Source organism: Megalops cyprinoides, chromosome 3, assembly GCF_013368585.1.
Source record: "Megalops cyprinoides isolate fMegCyp1 chromosome 3, fMegCyp1.pri, whole genome shotgun sequence".
NCBI classification, from domain to species: Eukaryota; Metazoa; Chordata; class Actinopteri; order Elopiformes; family Megalopidae; genus Megalops; species Megalops cyprinoides.
The window spans coordinates 48,682,498-48,697,185 of NC_050585.1; the positions used below are offsets into that span (position 1 = coordinate 48,682,498).

General features: G+C 40.2%; 1 protein-coding gene across 1 annotated transcript; it reads right to left on the minus strand.

Annotated features, from left to right (window-relative positions):
* Positions 1-3,124: 3,124 nt before the first annotated feature.
* LOC118774563 (probable E3 ubiquitin-protein ligase RNF144A-A) lies at positions 3,125-12,118 on the minus strand. The gene is made up of 4 exons (XM_036523913.1): positions 12,084-12,118; positions 11,340-11,376; positions 10,469-10,823; positions 3,125-3,132 (listed from the first exon to the last, which is right to left on the minus strand). The coding sequence occupies exons 1-4, from the start codon at positions 12,116-12,118 to the stop codon at positions 3,125-3,127; spliced, it is 435 nt and encodes a 144-aa protein (XP_036379806.1).
* Between the last annotated feature and the right edge of the window lie 2,570 nt (positions 12,119-14,688).

Consider the following 14,688-nt stretch of genomic DNA (forward strand, 5'->3'; position numbering starts at 1 on the left):
TTTGCTCTGGGTAAGATCGAATAGATGTGTTGGATGTATCTGTTGGATAACAAAACCTAAATGTAATATAAACAATAACTGCAAATGCTTTAACCGCATGGATGTTTTCTCCTCTTGCTGCTCAATACTGAGCAAGTATATAGCATATAGCATCAAGCATCATATACTGTATATACATAATACACAATATATGCTTGTTTATGTGTGAATGCTCTCTTTGTCCATCTGTTGTCATTGGTCCATTATGGTACTGCCGTCCATCTGTCTTGCTGCATCTAATTGTCCACTGAATGTTCCTGGACCTGGCATACGCATGTGGCAAGATACTTAGCTGTAAGGTTTTTGAGGGAATCATTAGGCAAGCCAGAGGGGTCTGAATGCCAAAAGACAAGAGGCAAAGTCTCAAAGGGCCACGGACCAGCGGGAGCTCCGAAAACACAGAGGAGAGATTAAGAGGGCCAAGCAGAGAGAACATGCCGTGACAAATGATATACCTTTGGGGTGTCCCTCAGTTGTGCAATAAGACTACCGAACTGGAACAAAGCTCAGAACTCTTATTATAGTTATTAGAGCTATAAGTTAGAAGCAAAAACAATGGGACTGTCTTGCTATTTTGTAACAGAGAGGGCGTTCTCAGAATCATAGTAGTCAGACAGGACCTAGATCTTATGTGCAGCCTGATTATCATGAATAAAGGCTAAGATGAAATTTTTTTACATCTGTCATATAACCAAACCCATACTGAAATTCCCATACACCCATAATTCATTGAAGCCCTGGAAGTAATTGATTAATTTGTTTACACCACACAGTGGATTTCTCTGAAACTGTGTCAATGCATTTTCCATTTTATAAAAATTAATGAGCACAGACAGTAAAAGAAACATTTTATCACAGTGATTACAATGCATCAGAATCGCTCATTACATTCCAGCAATATGGGTTTTGTAATTTTGGGGACACACTTATAGTGAGGTACTGATTCTTAACTGTACATCCACTGAGCAGAGGTAACCACCTCACCATTGACCCCGTTCAGTAATCTGATTTCAGTAATCATGCTCATTTCTTGAGGTGTGGACTTAGCGGTGGACGGTAATTGCAAAATGAAACTGGTTGAATAGGTCTATTCTGTATATATTGACTGCATACATGATTGTGTTCATGATTGTGATCAAGGCAGATTCTCTGCGGGCTCCAAATCAATACAATGGATCGAGCATATATCTATATCTGTATCTATATCTATATGTCTATATCTAAACACGTATATTCCAAATCAATACATATTATGGTACTTGAAACAACACAGAGATTTTAAATAACATTCTTGATATATACCCTACATAGCAGTATCCCAAACTACACAGTCCAATCCTCTACCCTTCACTGCTGGCCACACACTGTATGGCTTGTTCTGTATTAATGAAGTTTTTCAAAATGACAAATAAATAACAATAACTCCATCTCCCACCCTCATGTCAAGAATCATTAAAGTGACTGCATGTGAAACAGCCTGTTGGTCACAGTGGATATAATGTATATAAAAGTACAAAGACTGCATTAAAGTACAAAAGCAGAAAACACAGTTGCATCTCTTGTCAAGGGCAAATATTTATGATGGACTGCTCTGCCCTTTAAATTAGAGCTTTTTGTCATCACAACATCTTCTAAAACTGTCCCTGCTAATGTTTATATTTGATAGGATGAAAATCCAGCATCTTCAGTGGCTAGGTTAGTATTTCACAAAAAAATGTGAGGAGTATTTTTCAGAACACCACTCATATCATACACCTACTGGAAAAAAAAAAAAAAACATTTGACTTTATATGTGGATCCATCAAGGTACCAGGTTAAAAAACACTGAAGAAGTGGTCTAGAGGTCAACAGCTATCAAGAAATCCCCTCAAAACCTCCAGTTCACACTGACTGCCAGGATATAATAATGAGAGATTTATCCTCTAAAATCCCCCTTAGATTCTGTGAACAGCTTTTCCTGGCTTCTCGTTCACATCACTATGTCTCCAACTGCAACTACAGCTAGAGCAAAAGTGCAAAGCTATGATACCTGCCCTACTCTGTAATTACATTAGGCTTTGGTACTTTAATGCTCATTTTGTTGAAAAGTTTTAAAATGGTTTAAGGCTTGACCTGCTGAGGAGGACACTGATCCTGTTTAACTGCATCTCCCTAGGCCATAGGGCTGCTATCAGGGTACCAAATATTTTGTATGAAACAGGAAAAACAAAAAAGTTGGCCAGGGTTTGGTGCCGTTTAAGAGGATGTACTCCAACCATTATAAAGATACTGTGTGTCACCATACAGGACATTATTCCTTAATTCTTCCACACCTTAAAGAAACACTGAGACAGCTGTCATCTCTACATAAAGAATCATATGTAATTCATTTTCTTAACTTACGCCATACTATGTGTTGAGCAACTATGTAGTTATGCTTTTATTGAACCCTTTTGTGTGTGTGTGTGAGTGTGTGTGTGTGTGTGTGTGTGTATATGTATACACACACACACACAAATGAAGTAGAAGGCTTACAGCAAATATGTGCTTGCAAATACTTGCAAATATGACAACAACAGAGTAAAAGAGTAAAACAGAGTAAAAAGAAATAAGCAGTTCTGACCTGAAATGGTGTATCTCTTTATGATACATACTGACATCCTTGGCACTGTGAGCACAGATATCCAGGTGATCAGTGGGTTGAGCGTATGGCAGAAGGATATCACAGTAAAAATGAAATGTTCCAGCTGAAGGAAAAAATATTTAACAGAAATGCATAAAAGTATATATCCGGTTTTCTTCCTTTGAATCAGTTCGTTGAAAAGGATTTGCCACCTTTTATCTCGCTTGATTTTGAAATCAAAATAAAATCACAGACATCTTTCTGGCCCTTCAATACCAGAAGTTAAAAAAAGTTTATCCTTTATCCAACTGCTTATTTGTTTCAGTTTGTTCAAATTCCAGACAGAATTCTTTCAACCTTGCACTGGAAATTAAAAGGTACTAATGGTGGCTGCCTCCTTTTTGGAACTGGCCCCTGCCTCAAACTGAGAAGTGATTGACAGTCAGGGGAGTGCCAAGAACAGGCTCAGCCTCCCCAAGCCTCTCACAGTACTGGAATCAGAGGGAGAGACTGACAGAGGGAGAGAGGAGGGCAGGAGAGGAGACTGCAAGCATTGCCTCCTCAACCTCTTTAGCTTTTAATCTATGAAAACAGTGTGGGGGCCCAGTTTCTGTGTGTGTGTGTGTGTGTGTGTGTGCGTGCGTGCGTGTGTGCATGTGTGTGTATGTGTGTGTGTGTGTGTGTGTGTGTGTGTGCGCATGTGTGATTCAGTACAGTGTAAATGTGGTCTGTAGACATCAATATATTAATTTTTCATTGCATCTACTACTGAGGGCAACACAATACAAAAATCCACATCATACTAACATGCACACAGTGCCTCACACTGATGTGTAGCACTGCATCAGACTTTAATTCAGATAAATGGTGTTGATGTTGTCAGCAGGTAGGCAAATAATACGGTCTGGTTCAGGAAACCATAATTTAGTCCCAACAGTGGCAGCAGTGGCATCTGATTGTGGTTGCAGATACCACATTCCACCACTGGGGGGCCACTGAGGGAAAGAGGAGAGTTTTGGACATGTGGTCTGAGCAGGCAGGGATTTTTCTCATCTAATCCAATGCTCTGTGTGTAAATGATGAGGATGTCTGCTAAATAATTACATTAAAATAATACAACACTAATGCAACAATCTTTTACTTTAATTACAAGCAAATTATGGCAACAGTACTGATGAGACTATAGAAAAACAGCTTGAAATACAGTTGCTATTTTTGAAAGAAAACAGGGGTTTGAACACAGAATTATTGCACCAACAATCACTGACCACAGTGTAATCTTCTACTGTTAACATACAGCATACATACAGGTAAACACTATTTTTAAATGGTGTTCATTTTTCCTGACAGCACGGATGTCCAGACAAGCCTAAAAATTGAAAAGGAGTATCCGGCGTCTTATTTTAGTCTAGTGGCATTCACTGTGTACTGCTCTGAGGTGAGTCAACACACAGACATCTTCTGAGCAATTATGACATGCTTGCCAACCAGTGTTATTTTTAGCTGATATTTCTTTGCAGACAGGGAAGACCTTAATTCTCATAAATACACCACTGCCGCTACAAACAGTGTACACACAGACACATTCTTCTCTCTCCAAGGTGCGGGAGAACTGGGCATCACAGTCCAAATAGACAAGAAGGCACAAACCGGATTTTATATGGTGGAGCAAAGAACACCGGTGGAGGAAATATATTCAGACAGTGTAGTCCTTTCCACGATATCTTACAGTTAAGATCTGGTGTAACCCAAATCAGGCATTAGCTAGTCAAAACCTAAACAGCACCTCACATTATATTTGTTTAGCACCTTATTTGGTTGCACCTATGCAAAGTGACTTACAAAGCTCACATTTTCACATTTTCACCCATCATTCCTGTACATTCTACAGCTTCAGCTGCAGGTAAAGGGCAAGTACAATGTAGAGGTGGAGGGTTAACATACGATGCCAACAAGATTCTGGTTTGTGCATAGCAGTTGGCTAAATAAATTCCTTTGTTTGCAAAGGAATTCAGGTTCAATTTTGTTTTCTAGAAGTGAAACAAAGCTTAAAAGAAAAAAAAAGGTGCATTTCAAAGAAGATCCAATACAAATCAGCTGCAAGTACGAAGGTACCCTTATTCTATGTATTTTGGTAAAAAATTAGCACATTTCAGTACTAAACATATGTGATATTGTTTTATATTGTTAACCTACTACTGTACTGTACCTAACATTGTATCTAACATCATATTAACCATTGTACCTAATATTACAGTAAGCTTGACAATAATATCTCATCTTCTTTATGACAATTTAATACACTGTTTATGTGTATGACACATCCAGAGCACTTTCTAATACCACTGCAGCACCACATCTCTCTGTGTTCAGTCAGAATGGTTTCTATTTGCTACCCACGGTGTAGTATTTGTACTAAGTACTAAGTATTTGTACTAGGTGCTATAAGTAAGTAGTACTATAAGTACTATAAATTTGAATGACACAGGAAGAAATCCTGGCCTGTACAAATTACTGTTAGTGATCTCTCTGATGACAGCACAATTAAACACAGTGAGTTGGGTTATGCCCATAGGTGGAAGGTGAGATTAGAGGCGTGACACAGAGGCTGAGCTCAGATGAGGAACATATGCTCCAGATCTGATCTGCATCTCTGGGGCTTATCGTTGGCAAATGTTGGCTTTTGACCTGGCACATGGCAGAAATGTGCCAGGGTGACGTAGTCAGGAGATGTCATGGTACATGAGGGAGCTCCCTAGGTCTGGCGCTATAGGGGGTGCTTAGGGGTGCATTGTACCCCCAGACGGACCTCAGAGCATCCCCAGTTGTCTCCTTACATCCTGATGTCTACATAGTATTTATTGTGTTTTTTTAAGATATGACTTCTTGTGCCACCTGTGGATTGCAATTGTACCTCTCTGTATTTTCTCCTGGTGCCAAGCCTGGGGGTCCTGTCAGGAGCAAGAGATGGGCTGAGGGAAGCAAGACACAGAGCTGACTGAATCAGATGGGGGGCTGGTATTGTATACTAGATCTTAAAAACACTTGGAAGGACCGGAATAGGATACATAATGTGCTCAAGCACACTTGCCACTCATGCCCATGTGGGTGCAATAGGAGCTGAAAAGTAATGTGGGAATTCTATCAGTCCGTAGTTGTCTTTAAATGTGTGTGTGTGTGTGTGTGTGTGTGTGTGTGTGTGTGTGTGTGTGTGTGTGTGTGTGTGTGTGTGTGAGTGCGTGTGTGTCTGTGTGTGCGCGCACACACGCATGAGACCTGTCTCTCTCTGGTGACTCGGAATGCTCCTGACCGCTTACAGTAATAAGATTAGTCCAAGTAGGTCCTGCTAAACTCAGCTGCCACTTGTAAGATGCTTAGCAGCATGTGAGATGGGCTGACAGTGATGATGGAATTCTTGTTACTGCAAGGTCACAGACAGGCCTCACATCGGTCCTGGACTACAAGGAAGTGGAGGAGGATGAAGGAGAAGGAAAGGGTGTGATAACATCAGACTGGAGAGTGGGAACAACACCATGAAAGCGTGAAGAGGAAGTATAGGAAAAGGATCAGGAGACAGAACAGGAGGGGCAGAGGGTACGAGGAAAACCAAGGCAAGGGCTAATATTGGGGAGGGATGGAAGGAGGAAGGAAGAGGAATATGGGGACATATTAAAGGCAGGAGCAGGAGGGAGGAGAGAAGAGAGCTGCATGCGGAACAGGAATTGGACAGGAGTGTTGAGCTTAAGAAACCAAGGATGCAAAGACTGCAAAACCTGAAAGAATATGAGTCTGGAGAGTATATAGTAATGGAGGACAATGCCCAGCCCCCATCCATGACTCCTGGCTGAGAGCAGTGATTGACTGTCACAAATAGCTTATTGAGAGAGGAACCCCAAAAAGAAATGAACAGGTAGCAGATGAATTTTAATATTTTCTGAAATAACATTTTGTCATGGCTTGTCAATGCAGTCTAAATATAGAGTATAAACTTTGTACTCTATTGGTCACCCGTTCAAGATAATTGTACCAACCAGTCAGTGCCACATACAGTATAACACTCTACAGACAAGCTGGTATCACACATATAATACTCTCAAATTACTCGTTACAGTTCACCTTGAACAACTGAAACATACTGCTTCACTATGTTGCAGCAGAATACTTTGTCTTCAATTATAGGTGTATACCTATACCTATACCCACTGTATACTTAATGTTGGAAATTATGAAATACAAATTGATTAAAAATAAATAATTATACACACGTAAGTTAAGCTGAGGTCTTGACTCACTGAGGTCACTGGCTTACTGTGGCGATTAACAGTCATAGCAGGGGGTTGCCTGGAGTCCTGGCCAAATTTCCAGTCTGCCTCTCTGAACCTTCTGATCTAATTATACCACAGTTTAATTGGCTAAATGGTAAATCTTTACTTCTCCACCTAAATAGACGTGTGATGAGCATTCTTGCACAACACGAGAGCAAATGCACCTAAAAGCGACACACAGCCCTACTGTGTAAGGTGCCTTGATGTCCTCGAAAGGCATTGTATAAAAACAATCAATGCACTTATTAATTTAATCATTCTTGTCAAAAAACTGGTCTGAGTACGAGGTTAACAGTTCAAGCTGCCCAGCACACTGCAAGGCTGGCTGTGGGAAAAGTTCACGGAAAGAATTTTTCATTCATTTTGGTCGCTGTTATCATAATGGTAACAGCCAATGTGTGTCGTAATGGTATCAATTCAATAAATGGGGCAGTAGTGTGACAATGAGTGTGGTAGAGGTCATGAGCAGGGCTCATAACCAAAAGGTTGCTGGTTTGATTACCTGCTGGGGCATTGCTGTTGTACCCTTGGCAAGCTGCTTATAACCCATATTTGCCTCAGTAAATATCCAGCTGTATGAATGGATAAAACTGTAACTCATGTGAGTTGCTCTGAATAAGAACATCTGCTAAATGACAGTAATGTAATGTCAATGTAGATGGAAGGGAAGAGGAGACAGAGAGAGAGCAAGAGGCTAGAAGTGGAGGAAGACAGCAGATTAAGAGAGAGAGTGTGTGTGTGTGTGTGTGTGTGAGAGAGAGAGAGAGAGAGAGTGAGAGAGGCGTATGTAGCTGCATGAATCATCCATAGCTCCATTACATGAAGCTGCATGCCTGGGGCAAAGTTCACATATTGCTGCCCCCCCCTTACCTCCATGCTCACAATGAGCTCAAAGAGTAAAGCACATTCAACTGTCTGGCAGCTGCTAATCAGGCCTGTATGGGCGGCATGAATGCTGCTTTAACAGACAAACCCTCCCCGCCCTCCTCACCACTCAACACTGCCCACGCTGCCCAGCCACGCACGCACATCATGGAACCCCGTTAATGATTAGGCATGATTAAACACGTAGAAAACATTGCATGTTATGAATTTTACTTTATATATTGAATTATGCATCAAAATAGCCCATTAATTGCATATGTATTATTGATTGCCGATATTATATACCTGTGTGTAGATATCATATTATGTATTTGGTTTGTTTGTACAGTATCCACTGCAATGCATGAGTATAATAACAACCATGTATGGAGGTATTAAAACAGCAAATAAATCAACATTTATTGTAAAATTCACTAATTACATATTTGATATTATATTTATATATTTATTTTTAGGCGTTGTTGGGTATCAGGGTAAAATATACCAAGAAAAGAGACTAGATTCTGTATTAAGATCTGCGGTATTTAGGGCTTCGGGGCATGTGGCTGGCATCCAATTAAGTGTTTCAAGGAATGTTCCGTTCATCAAATGGAGCAGGGGACCCTCTTCAAATAACCGCCTTGTGCTTAAATCCACTGTAGAAAACCCCAGTATATTCTGGCACTCTCCTTAAATAATCTTCTTTTGCAACACCTTTAAGCCACTGTGGAAACCCCAGTATATTTATGGTACTGACCTTGTCACCTGTGAGGATTACCGCTGCACACCCGATTCCAAAGAGACGTTGCATTTAATGAACCAGCGCACACGGCTATATGTTTTGTGTGGGACTGAGATATGCACTCATCCATTAAGAGTTGGCCATACTGGCTTTGATTGCTTCCTGGTGTCAGAAGCAAACTCAGGACAGTTTGTAAGACTCATATCAGCATGTCACAATCATTGATGATCCAACAGTTCTGTGTTCCAGACTGGGACATTTGTATTCCATTTGTGCTGTTCAGAAGCAGAGGAGAGGGGAGATGGCTTCCTCTCTCCCAAAAGAGGAAGCAGGAGACAGGAGACAGGGTGTGTGTGGAGAGTATAATAGAAGAACAGGAAGATCTATCCCTCTGCACCTTACTCACCCAATCTCTCTGCTCTTGTACATAAATAACAGCGTGCATGACAGTTACGTTTTAGGCAGTTTTCACGAACATTCTTGGCCCACAACAGAAAGAAGGTTTATTGTATGTCACCCGAGTGTGCAAAGTACAATTGCATTAATAGCGCAAATTATCATGGCAGTAAAATATCTACTCAAGAAACAATGTAGCCATGATGTTGTTCGGCTGTGATCAATTTTGCTAAACTGAGCTCATTTCTTTCTAAAATGGCTGCGATGCTGTAAGAACATGCTGTGATGTTTTTGGAGGCATGCTATGAGAATGAACTCAGATGCTCAGAGTTTCCTATTCCCCACCAGAACTATCATCATTATACTCATTCTCATTATATTCATCATCAGCAGTCATCTTAAAATGATATATTGATTCTCCAATTTTAATGTTTTATAACATGGATCCTTCTCTTTGTAACCAAAAATTATGATCACTTCACAATAATTCTCTGTCTTTGCCAAATCAGAATAAGCAATAATGAGTTAATGGGTTTGACTTTTAAAATAAAGGGGCTTTAGCGCCATCCTCAGGATAAAGCGTCCTTTACAAGTCAGAGGGTTTAGAACAGTATTTCTCAGTGTTGGCCCTGGGGACCTGCTATTTCTAGCTCTCAGTTATTTAGACTTTACTGTACTATTAAATGAATGCTGATTTGAATTTGGCATCCCTCAATAAGTAACACTTTAAGGCTTCTGTTGCCTTATCTTTCAAAAACAAATTTCAGAAAGTGCTGCGTAAAACAGACTATTCTTTATTTCAGGAGCAAACTAAAAATCTACTGCTATTTCAGCACAAAGGTATATACATCATACGACACTGCATCAAAACACAGAACCCATTATTAAAATAAACTGCATTAATGTATAATCAGCATAATCTGCATTAAAGTCTATCTGAAAACCATCTTTGAACCAGACAGTGAACAGTAAACAGTGACTTGCATTAAATCAAAGAATAGTTTTAATATTTAATTCACTCACAGAGCAGATAAAACAGTACAGGTAGACTCACCACATTAACAAATATTTCTATATGATTTCAAATTGGTCATTGGTCATTTCTGGTCATTTCAAATTATCACTCTCTATTGCACAGGTACAGATCACTCTAATTTAAATAGCTACTAAATGTTGCCTTTCTGTATTTTGCACTGGTTGTAATACGCCTTCTACAGTATGTACAGATGTACACCTAAAACTCCAATTCTCTTACAGCCTCACTATTATCAACTATAGTGCAAAAGTAACCAACATCATCCATAACATCAACATCAGCATCACCATCAAGATCATCATCAAGATCATCATCATCTCCATTGTCATTGTCGCCATCCTTAATTTCTACGTCTTCACCATCCTCATCATCATCTTCTTCTTCGTCATCTTCATCATCACTATCATCATCATCTTCATCATCACTATCATCATCATAATAATTGTCATAAATGTAATAATCACAATCCTCCTTAAGGCAGCGAAAGCAGAAAAGTGTATTGCAGTGTGGACATGTGATATTTGGACACCCCTCCCCAGAGTGTGTTAGAAGGTTCTTACAGCTGGGGCAGGCCCGGAAAAGGGGGCATCCCACCACGGAGCTGACCGGATCAGTGATGACATCAGAGGAGAGGAGAGCAGCCCGTATCCCACAGCCAGGAAGGCTGCAGGAGTCGCCCCCAGTCCCCTCAGTCTGGTGCCATTCCCGCTGGCATGCTGAGCAGAACTGGTAGACCCGCCGCAGCGCCTTGGAGCAGAATTTACACACCGTGCGCTGGTCCCCGAGTTTTTTAGGCCGCTCTTGCTGGCAGCGGGGACACTGTGGTGGAGACATACACACACACACACACACACATATTCAGAAAAATACAGAAAAAAACACAGCAAGAAGGAACATTCACATACATCAGGACTTTCAGTTAGCCTACCACTCTAACAAGACATTTTTGGAGGGTGGGGGGTTAAGTATGTACAAAAAAGATCAACTAATACATTCCAAATGTATAGGCATGTGCTGTTTCCTAAAATCAACAATCATTATCAAAGCAGATACAGGATACAGGTGAGTGCATAGGAAAGGGCCAAGGGGGGTTGAGGCCCTGCTCTTTTGGTTCTGCCTTTGCTGCCAGATTGAACATTATTTGATACCCTGCTCTCCAGATATGGAGGAGCATCAGAGGGAAATAGAGTGCTCTAATAGAAGATTTACACGAATAATCCATTTTAATTGATATACTTCACTCCAATTAAATCTAGTATTTCGATAACTTACAAGTACGTTAACTTAACAACTATCTTTAATGTCTTCATGCAGGTGCATGACGCTTTAACCTACCCGCGTCAGTTCAGGGGAGTCACTGAGGTCCATGATGCTGGCGGAGAGGGGGAGAGAAAGAGGACAATTCACATTATAATTTATTTTTACTTCGCATGCAAATGTTTCACTATCGAGTATTCAAGCACAATATTCAAGACCGAATAAAAATGGCAGCTGGACTAAACTGTCCGTTCTCCCTGATGCCCAATACAGCCTGTCAAAACTAAAGTTGTAGTTACCACGAAACTTTCATATTATCTTTACCTCTCAGTACATACGCATATAAGCGCTGAGTAAGCCACAGTTGTTGGAAAACAAATACATTTCTTTATTGCTCTTTATTGGTTCCATCTAAATACGGCGCACATGAACATGGGCGCACATGTCATTTCAGCAAGGTAGCAGTTGAAAGCACAATGAGATTCACGAAATACAGGTAAGGTGTAGCAAGTGGTCGACTCGCATATTTAATTATATACTCAGATATTTCAAACGATGGTTTTATACTACACTAACAGTAGCCTGAAATGTCCATTCATTGACGGTAGCTGGAATTCTGACAACGTCGCAACGGAAGTATTTTTGTATCCTGAAAGCAGAAATTAAACGGTCTGTTAAGACAGTTTTCTTGGTTAACATTTTTTGGGGGGCTTTTGGTGGTTGTTTTGGCAATTGTAAAACCTTTCACACTGATTTCTTTTGAAGATCTCTAATGCAGCCTGCTTCCGAATCCCTTAACTGTTTTTACGGGGATACTAATACCTGGTCTTGCTTGCTTCCCCCTCTTCCCGAATCATTCGCGCTGATCATAGAACTTAAGGACTTCCTTTGATTAATCATACATGGCAACAAAAACGGTATTCATGAAATGTTCTTCTTAAACCCAGAGATACGTTTCCATAAATCAGCTGCACTCCCTTCAACTCGGCAGGCCTGCACAAACTGTAGGCTGTCAGCGCTCTAGTCATTAAGCTGTGTTTTTGGTTTCGCTTTTCCTTACAAAAATAAAAAGAAGAAAAAAGTAACACGTGTGTGCCAAAATGTTTAAGGTGACATAAACGCGTCTAAACTTGTAGAATTCCGTATCATTCTCAGTCATTAATATAAAACAACATTTTAATGCCTATACTGTAGAGGAACAAAATGATGTGTAAGAAAAGATTTTTGACCAGGAACGTATCAAAATGACCATGCAAACAGTTTCCTGTTATAAGCGATCTAATTTCTTTACCAGTTAGATTTTTTTTATTCTTTCAACACATTGATTTTTTTTTTTTTTTTTTTTTTAATTTTAGGAGTTTAATCAAAATTTGCGACATTTTTTTAAACAAATATCGCTGGCAGACCAAATAAATATGAGTGATTCAGATGTGAGCCTTGAAACTGAGCCTCGTTTGTTGCGATTTCGTTTGTCAACACTTATGTTCAAATATTCAGCTTACTGTAACTTACCTGAGTCAATCCTCCCAAAATTAGTTCAGTTCTAACTTTCAAAAACAAAATTAAGTTCCCGCAGTTTTTAAAATTAATTTTAAGAAGAAATACACAAAAGTGTTAATCTTGTTTTATTTATTCCCACAAATTTGTATATATTCACAAGTCAGTGCAAGAAAAATAAAACACAGAAATGAATTTTGAGTAAATTTCAAGATGTTACATGCCAGTAAGCCCACTCATGAAATGTAGTTTTGATACAGCAGGCATACAGTAAAGAACCAAGCAAATATATGTAATGAATCAACACTATTAACATGTCTTTCACTCACAGACCAGAGAGAAATAGTACCATTTGTCACAGGACAGAATTAAATACTTATATATGATTTCTGTGAAATAATCTGTAAAGTTGAAGTATCACTCTCTATTGCACAACCACAGCTACTTCTAATAATAACTGAACTGTAAATGCACTCTTTCTGTTTTTCGTAATTGCTGCAATGCCCTTTCTATAGCATACACAACACCTAAAACTCCAGTTCACTGACTGCTTGATTATTATCAACTATAATGCAAGAGCAATCCGCATCATAATGATCATCATATTCATTACCATCATCATCATCATAAACATAGTCCTCCTCATCATCATAACAGTCCTGCTTAAGACAGCGAAAGCAGAACTCTGTAGCGCAGTGTGGACACATGATATTTGGACACCCCACCCCAGAGTGTGTTAGAAGGTTCTTACAGCTGGGGCAGGCCCGGAAAAGGGGGCATCCCACCACGGAGCTGACCGGATCAGTGATGACATCAGAGGAGAGGAGAGCAGCCCGTATCCCACAGCCAGGAAGGCTGCAGGAGTCGCCCCCAGTCCCCTCAGTCTGGCGCCATTCCCGCTGGCACGCTGAGCAGAACTGGTAGACCCGCCGCAGTGCCTTGGAGCAGGATTTACACACCGTGCGCTGGTCCCCGAGTTTTTTCCGGCGCTCCTTCTGGCAGCGGGGACACTGTGGTGGAGACATACACAGACACACAGACATATTCAAGTAAAATCACAAAAACGACAGGTAGGAGTCTTCACATATGTTGAGCCACAACTTTTGTTAGCTATTTCGGGACATTTTTTGTGTGGGAGAAATTTGACCCTGTACAAAAATGATCAACTGCATTACATACTGAAGAGCTACAAGCATGTACTGGTAACCTTCAAAATGAACTAAAAATGCAGGTAATACAGAAAATCTCACAGGATGACATCCAACACGATGTTCAGACTGAAACGTGACATTTTGCTTCATGTATTTCCCTTAAATCTATTCTTTCTGAAAACCTGCATGCAGGTCCTTGTGAAAGTGCATATGGTTTTAACTTACCCGTGTCATCTCAGAGGAGCCACTCATGTTCGTGATGCTGGTACAGAGGGTGAGAGACGACAAATCACATTATGACTTATATCACCTGCAAATTACAAAACTTTGCTCCCTGATGCCTGATGTTACATTACATTACATTCATTCACTCTTATGCAGTTAAGTGTATCCATTGAACTTCAATGAGCAACAGTGAAAGACCGGGCTAACAACACGCCCAGACCAGTATGTGCGAGCATAACACTATTCAAGCCCTACCACAAGTTACTTGTCATTTGCTTAGGCCTGGAGCTATAACAAATCTTCCATATTACCTTTGTACCCATTATACCGCTCACTAAGCGTGTGTGTTCTGAGTATGTAACTATTTTTTGAAAACAATTTTTGTACAAATATTTCAGTGTGGTGTAGTGGTAAGGAGCAGGTCTTATAACCCAAAGGTTCCTAGCTTGATTCCCAAGTGGAGCACAGTTGCACGCTTGAAGTAAGTATTTAAACCGGATTGTTTCAGTAAATATCAAGCCGTATAAAAGGATGCCAGGATAGGGGCATCTGCT

Bases quoted from the DNA above. Each gene is read 5' to 3' on its own strand.
- LOC118774563 (XM_036523913.1), bottom strand. From the start codon at position 12,118: ATGATTCGGGAAGAGGGGGAAGCAAGCAAGACCAG. The intron at 11,377-12,083 runs GTATTAGTATCC...CCTCTCCGCCAG, and splicing joins GGGGAAGCAAGCAAGACCAG to CATCATGGACCTCAGTGACT. The intron at 10,824-11,339 runs GTAGGTTAAAGC...TCTCCACCACAG, and splicing joins ACTCCCCTGAACTGACGCGG to TGTCCCCGCTGCCAGCAAGA.